Raw genomic sequence first — 7,960 nt, 5'->3', positions numbered from 1 at the left:
CCCACAAAAACAATAGTTAATTATTCCTTTACTGTAGTCTTATCCAGGGCATTCAACTGATTATTATTTAAATTCCCTCCAAGCAGAAAAACTTTAGCAACTACTTGCCCTAATTTTTCAAAGGGCTAGGCAAGGATGAAGTTGCAGAACACTTCAGGCTTCCTGGACATATAGTAATGGATTTACATGTCACAGTTCTCAAAATTATGAAGACAGAGTGGAAAGACAAACATCTGAATTGAATTATATTCCTGAATTCCAATCTACTAGCAGAGGTATAAACAAATATAACAGCCTCCTGATATGCTACATACAGTATCAATACAAAAGTCCTTGGTACTGCACATATAACAAAAGGAATCTTCTCAGAGAGAGTTTTGAACCCAACATACTTTTGGTAAGTAGATTTAGTGCTTTCATACTTTCACATTACTTGACTATGAAGATCTGAGCAGCCCACCCTTTTGAACTTTTAGGGCAAGGGACTTGACTTGCATCTTTCTGGATCCTATTATATTGTATCCCATTCCTACAACTGTACAGATATGCTTTTTAATCTGAGGCTTTACTAACACACTAAAATAAAAACCAGTTAATCAAAGGAGTTGCTACATTCCTTATTTTTTCTCTCTCCCCTTCCTTCTTTTTATGTTGCAAAACACTAACATGGCTACTTCTTTGAAATAAACTATTTTATGTCATTATTAAGGCTTTCTAGGTTTTAGTATTATAGATATGTTTTTAATATAAAATTGTTTTGGTATCAGAATTATGATGGAATCAGCGTTATACTATGGTCATGTACATAGTACATATTGGAAACTTGCAGTGGTCATTGGCTTGATATAAATAACATTTGCCTTGATGTAATGTGGCCTCCTCCTGGAGGAAAAGAGCCCAGATGTAAAAACAGCAAAATTTCCCTTGTATTCTGGTTTTTTCTCTGTATTCTGAATGCTCCTTAACAATATACAGTTGGCTCTCCTCTTCTGTGTGCTTTTCATTCATGGATTGGGGCATCCACACATGGCCCCATTCTCCTCAATGGTAGTGTGTGAATGAAGCTGCGCCAATGCAATCATGTGCACATCATGCCGCCTTTGGCGACAACAGGACTTGAGGTCCTGTGGATTTTGCTATTTGTGGGAGGGGGGCGTCCAGAACAGAACCCCTTTGAATACGAAGCGCCAACTGTACCTGTTTACAGTGTCTATGCTGTAGCAAAGTCAAAGTCAAAACCAGAGTTAAATTAAAAATGGTAACCAAGAGACAAGGCTTTATTTGTTAGCAAGGAAGCTGCACACATTTACCTGAGTGTCATAAATGGTCAATGCAGCCTCATAATCACCCTAGAAAAGCACAAAGAATTTAATGTTATTTATAGATTTCTTCAGCATAAGCACCTATTAATACTACATTGACTCCAACAACACTTCTTCTGACCCTTGACCCATCATAATGTGACTGTACATGGAGTCCAAAGAACAAAAAAAATGTAATTCTGCCTGCACATTCTGATAAACAACATGTTTATAGTCTCTTAGCTCCACACTATACTGGTCAGCGCTGAAACAGAAGCTATTATTTGTCTAGAATGAAGAGAAACACCAGTCTTCTCTGTGCTGTAACAAATTTTAAGCATGCAAGAATATATATTTAAAGGATCAATCTGAATCAACCAATTCAAAATGAAAATTATTTCAGGGGTGAAAGGAAAGCGAACAAATGAGCTGTACCAAAACAAGACAGAATTGCAGAAATGCCCACATACCTTTTCAATAAAATACAAAGCCCAGTGCCAGTAGTTATGACAAGAAAGCATGTCACTGTCCTGGAATGGGTGAAAGAAACAATTACTATCTACTAGAAATTAACACTACAAAACTATATAGGGTCTAAGTGCCACCCTAAGCTAAATCTGAGGTGGAATGAGGCAGACAAACAGAAACTCTGAATGCTCAGGAACTTGATATGGTTCACTCATGTTCCTGAAGGGAATAATACCTCCATCCCTTCTGATCCTAAGAATTTGTCCTGCTGGAGTAATCCTTACATCAGTCCAGTATTATCATTTTCATACTACTGCAAAGACTAATAGAATACAGTAGTCGCTAACCTAAGCACACCCAGCAAATGTGTGGTTGTATCTAAATCTGAACCAGAGATTTCCATCTCATGACCTGCTCCTACACTGGTTTTTAAAGAATTTGATGTCTTGTTTACTTATTTCATCTTCCACATTTTAAACACCAAGGCCATTTAGAATTAAACCTCTCCCCCAGGATAACAAGGTTAAACACACACAATATTCTGCTTTCAAACAATGAAAAGCTGAAACAGCAGCCAAAATAAGAACACAAGAACAAGTGAATCAGGCAGTAGTCCTTGAAGCTCTCATAAAAGTGGCATTTTGAAAGGTGATCAAAGCCTATATAGACAAGTTCAATTTGTTATCCTAAGAGGCCAATCTACAGACACCTAGTCTGTAGACTAGGTTATCCTAAGAGGCCAATCCTACAGACTAGGTGTAATAAATGAAAATTCTCTTTGGCCAGCCTTATCTCAGAATGCCAAGGTACATTCAAGTAGTTACAGTAATTCTGTTAATTCTGATATTCTTATAGTATGCTGAAGAATGTGAAGTAGGCTTTTTGAGTGAGAGAGGCAAGAGGAAACTTACCTTCCAATTGTTTTCAGTTTGCTTCATAAATGCCAACCCACTCTTCAGATCAGCTTTCATTTCATTCACGTGAGCTATGGTATGGACAGACCATGCATCTCTCTGATTGATAGCTAAAGCCTAACAAAGGGATGACAGGAAAAATGTGTACTCATTACACAGTCTATCAGTTCTGTTGGCCATGAACCATTCTCCAATGTGATGCCATCTAAACATTTAGGACTGCAACTCCCAGTATGCCTGACTACTGACCATATTTGAAACTTTCTGGAGACAAGGAGCTGACAGCTATAAGGAAGACAGCTTGGAAATTAAAACTGGCAAATATCAAGAGTAGAGCAAGACAGAAGAAATGAGAGCACTATGTATGCTTATCTGCCCAGAAAAGTCTCCTCCTTTTAACTCTTGATGGATTAGAACTGGCAAGTTCACTACTAATTACCTCTTATGCATCAGTTCCTCTTCAAATGAAGTTGAAAATCTCATATATCAATGATTTGCCAATTTTTTACCTCATAGGCAAGCTTCTCAGCACGATCAAAGAAATTGGTTTCCATCAGTCCAAAGGAGTACATGCCTTTTATGTAGCTAAACAAAAAGGTGAAAACTTTCAGAATCAAAAAACAGATTAATTAGTAGTGCTACTTATGCTGACTCAAGGAATATATTTAACCTTCACTTGGTAGGAAAAAGGTGTTGCTTTCAGTCTGGTTTGGGAGTTAAACCCCACTCCCCACAAAGCTGTAAAACTAAAATATAGGAGGAACAGTACTAAGCATGATATTATTTGTAAACAAGAAAACTGTCTTCACTGAAAGCTTTCCTTTTTCAGTCTTTTTCTGACTGACACTAACAGTTTGGGCCTGAGCGAGGAATCAAATCCTTCTAGGTGACAGCTCTAATTGATGCTTTATTTATTTTAATAAAATAATTATTATAATAATTTAATATAATTTATTATATTATATAATAATATAATAAAAATGAACATATCACTTTTTACCCATGGGAAAGCTATATGGTGTTAATATTATAACATGACATAAAGCTAATTTTCAGGAATGGTTTTTTAAAATGTTCCCATCACCACCATTCTGATAATTGGCAAACAGAACTTTACTACTAGTAGTAACCAAACCAAGCTTGGTAAGGTGGAAGGAAATGCGAATGAATATAGTGAGATCTTGGAGTTTTCAGTTAAGAGGCCTTTTTGACAAAGTTTTCCCATGACATTCTTGACAAGCTTTGTAAAATGTGGGCTAGAGCAAGAGGCAACTGTTACATGGATTTTGTATTGGTTGACCAACCGAACCCAAAGGGTGCTCAACAATGGCTTCTTTTCATTCGGAGAGAAGTGACCAGTGGGGTCCCACAGGCTTCTGTCCTGGGCCCAGTGCATTAACAATTTTATCAATGATTTGGAGGAACAGAAAGGGGGCATAGTTATCAAATTTGGCAGATGACATCAATTGAAGGAGGAATAGGTAAATACCTGAAAAGATACGATCAAATTCAAAATGACCTGAATAGACTAGAAAGCGTGGCCAAAACTAATAAAAAATGAAATTCAACAGGGAGAAATGTAAGGACTGCACTTAGGTGGAAAAATGAAAGGCACAGATATAGGATGGGGGACATATGGCTGAACGAACTACATGTGAAAGGGATCTAAGAGTCCAAATAGACCACAAGTTGAACATGAATCAACAGTCTGATGTGGCGTTAAAAAAGGCCAATGGCAATTTTGGCTGCATCAATAGAAGTATAATGTCTAGATCAAGGGAAGTTAATAGTGCCACTGTATTCTGCTTTGGTCATGTCCCCACAGGATAATGTTGTCCAGTTCTGGGCACACAATTTAAAAATTTAAAAGGAACTTGAGAAACGGGAGCGTGTCCAAGGAGAGCAACTAAAATGGTGAAAGGTCTGGAAACATGCCCTAATGGGAGACAACGTGAGGAGTTGGGTGTTTTTTTTAGGCTGGAGAAGAGAAGGTTAGGAGGGTGTGATATGATATAGTCCCTGTTTAAATATTTGAAAGGTGTCATATTGAGGAGGGAGCAAGCTGGTTTTATTTTTTGCTCCAAGAGAACAGGACCTGGAACAATGGCTGCAACTGCAGGTAAAGAGATTCCACCTTCAACATTAGGAGGAGAACTCCGTGTTCGACAGTGGACACACTCCCTCGGAGAAGTGGTGGAGCCTCTTCTTTGGACCCTTTAAGCAGATGCTGGATGGCTCTAGTCAGATATGATTCGTTTTGGGAGTCCTGCATGGCAGAAGTGGGGTTGAAAATGGATGGCCTTTGTGATCTCTTCCAACTCTAAGATTGTTATAGTTGTTGTTTGAATTAGCTTTTCCAGGAAGTAAGAATATTTCCTTCATTTCTAGGCAAAAAGAGCAGATGATGAAAAAAGGAGGGCCAGTACATTGATGAGAGACTCCTGTTTCCATGGACTAGTTCTTCTAATGGGTGAAGCTATCCTATCTGTAATGACAACTTTGACTGGAGATTTTGTGGGACCAATGGAAACAGATTTGGAGAGGTAGGCTACCCTTTCCATTGTTTCCAGGAAAGAGAAGTATAGATGGAGTCAATGGTTCTTACTGGATCATTCTTGTATGATGTATGGATGAATAATGAGGAATACTTGCCAGTTAAGAAATACTATTAGGTAGACAGAAAACTTTCTTTCCTTGATAATGTGAGTTAGGGGGATTAACATCTGAAAAGGCAGGTTTTAGGGTGGAGAACCAGGCTTGAAGAAAAAGTTGTCATGTGCCCACTGGCCACTTTATTACCTCCACAATAATATATTCTACTTTTAATTTATGGGAGAAATTTCAAGTTTATTCAGAAGATACACTGAAAAAATTCGCTCCTCCTCCAAGCATCTTGTGACTTGAAAGTTAACGTGAGGAGTTGTGTAGTTGGGTCAGATTTGTTTTTAAAACTAAATGTGTCTCCCTGCTAAATATAATGTTCCAGTCTGACTTGACCATTCTCGTTCAGATTATTCCGATGGGAACAAGGTTGGGGAAGCTGATCTTATCTGAACTTCCACATATTAACCCCACTCCCTTCTTCCTAGGGAGCTACTTTGCCAGAGATGCAGCAGTATTCCCACACCTTCTGTGAGCATTATACAAGAACAAAGGTGATGTTTGTGGCTCAGGTCCTGGTTGGTGTATTCATTGTAGGCCACGCAAGTTACTTGTCCCTCCAGCACAGTCAACTAATCAGCTCCACTACTACGATAGTTGTGTGGAACAACATGACAGACCCCTCCCTCTTGTCATCTTACTTCGAAAGCACCAGGTTTATCCTGCATATGCAATTTGATTATGTGCAGACGAAAATGCATTTTTGTTAGTTGACAGGAGAATGATTGAACTGTAAATTTTTACAGTAAAACTGTAGCAAAGTTAATTTACAGTGTAGGTTTTTCATTTTTAAACAAGTCAGATTTTGGGAAGCAACAATATATCATATACAGTATAATCATCTGTAAATCTAAAAATGTATGCCCCTAAATTGACCCCAAGAATCCCGGGTCGACTTATTTACAGACCAGTTATGGGAATGTGAGAGCAGCTCTTCAAATTCCCCCCATGTGGGTAATGTTGTGGGAGAACAGGTTTTTTTTCACTGCTTCACTTTTTGATTTGTCAGCAACTTATAGCTTGTCCTATCAATCAGGTCCTACTTGGGTGTTCAAAAGTTACAACTTCAACAACTGAAATCCTCAGTGAAGATTTTCACACAGCATCGTTATACGTTCCTTTATCATCCCCAAAGTGTGAGTGGAATCGTCTTAACAGATAGACGATTCCTAAAGATTTTCACATGAGGCTGTGTAGTGTGTTCTTAAATCGCTGCTAAATTCAGTCTTAAATCATTGCGTGTCCAGTGTGTGAATGTAGCTGTTTGAAATGGTTTTGCGCAATCATTTTATTCTTGATTCTGAGATATCAACGTTTTAAGGAACACTAACAGCCCCAGTCTATTGGAATCGTCTAGATCGTTATGACGATTCCACTTTAACACTTTTTGGGAATGTAAAGAACGAATGTAGATGTGCTTGTGTGAAAAATCTTCAATGTTTTTTTTGGTGGCAGTTTCCTTGTCCAAGGCAAAGTGCAGGTTCTTACTCTGGTAAACATATATTACTACGGTAATTCATAAAGTGGTTGGTTGCCCAACAGTTAATAAATAAAATCATACAGAAATAATCAAATAGAATTTATTTTTATGAAGGAGAGAGGATACAGAGTGCATCACTACCATTTGTTTGGTACAAGCAAAATATGCTCCATTACAGTGAAATATAACCATTTCATTGATTAATGACATAAAAGCTTCACTGTTCACAAGGATATCACATTTGATCTAGATTTAACTGCTCTCTTCTTCGTCAGTAGCCACCCCCCCCCCCCCAATTTTTATGAATTAGCTTTTTGGAACGTTGCAAGATTTATGTCTGAGTGAAACATGTCTAACAGAATGTGATAGATTCCTGTGCAAATAATCCATAGACATACAAGCAAAACCAACAGAGTTTTTGATGGTACCATCAGTTTATAGAGTTTGTGTTAAAATGCCATTTTGCCACAATTATTATCTAAACACCAGTCATAATCAAACTAGATCCATATCCCATTGCACCACCCTCGCCATACCCAATCTTATTTGATTTCAGAAGTTAATCAGGCTACTTTTGGGATGGGAGACCACCAAGAAAATATCTTCAGGTAGGGCCAGTTAAGAATCCGGCCTGAAAAACTGCAGAACCACTGCTGTTGGTCAGCAGACTATACTGGAATAGATGAGTATTTGGTGCAAAAGCAAATCCTAACTATCCAAATGAACTGTAACATACAGTTTTGCAACAGGATCTATATTTTAGTTTCCCAAACGATTGTGGCCATCTATATTATCCCTACATAATTATATTTGTCCCTATCCATCAGTAATCAACTACCATTCTTGGAATAATAAATGATTTGTAAGAGCCCTTCTCTTTAGTACTAAGCAGGATTCTCATTTCCAACCCCACTTGCTTTCCCAGACATTCATGAAGCAAAGTGGGATAAAATTTATGTCGCACAAGCCAGAAGCAATGATGCATCTTGGAACTGCGGAGTCTGAAGATGTGGCTGTTTTGGGTTTATGTAAAATTGTCTCCACAGTGTGAATCCTTATTGCCATAATAGTTGCTGGTTGGAAATCTGCTTGATCATTAAGGCACACATTTCATCTCAGGGCATGAAGCGCTGTGG

At 38.1% G+C, this 7,960-nt stretch overlaps 1 protein-coding gene across 1 annotated transcript in view; it reads right to left on the bottom strand.

Annotated features, from left to right (window-relative positions):
- Positions 1 to 3,309, bottom strand: part of TTC38 (tetratricopeptide repeat domain 38) — a gene marked incomplete at its 5' end in the record, with an annotated part of 14,465 nt that extends 11,156 nt beyond the window's left edge. Inside the window, 4 exons of the mRNA XM_042469652.1 lie at positions 1,311 to 1,349; positions 1,772 to 1,831; positions 2,681 to 2,800; positions 3,193 to 3,309. Coding sequence (XP_042325586.1) covers positions 1,311 to 1,349; positions 1,772 to 1,831; positions 2,681 to 2,800; positions 3,193 to 3,309 — 336 coding nt within the window. The remainder of the gene's footprint in view (positions 1 to 1,310; positions 1,350 to 1,771; positions 1,832 to 2,680; positions 2,801 to 3,192) is intronic.
- Positions 3,310 to 7,960: the final 4,651 nt, after the last annotated feature.

The sequence above is a fragment of the Sceloporus undulatus genome, chromosome 5 (genome assembly GCF_019175285.1).
Source record: "Sceloporus undulatus isolate JIND9_A2432 ecotype Alabama chromosome 5, SceUnd_v1.1, whole genome shotgun sequence".
NCBI classification, from domain to species: domain Eukaryota; kingdom Metazoa; phylum Chordata; class Lepidosauria; order Squamata; family Phrynosomatidae; genus Sceloporus; species Sceloporus undulatus.
Note: the sequence above shows the minus strand (reverse complement) of the source record. Positions and strands in the feature narration are given on the sequence as shown.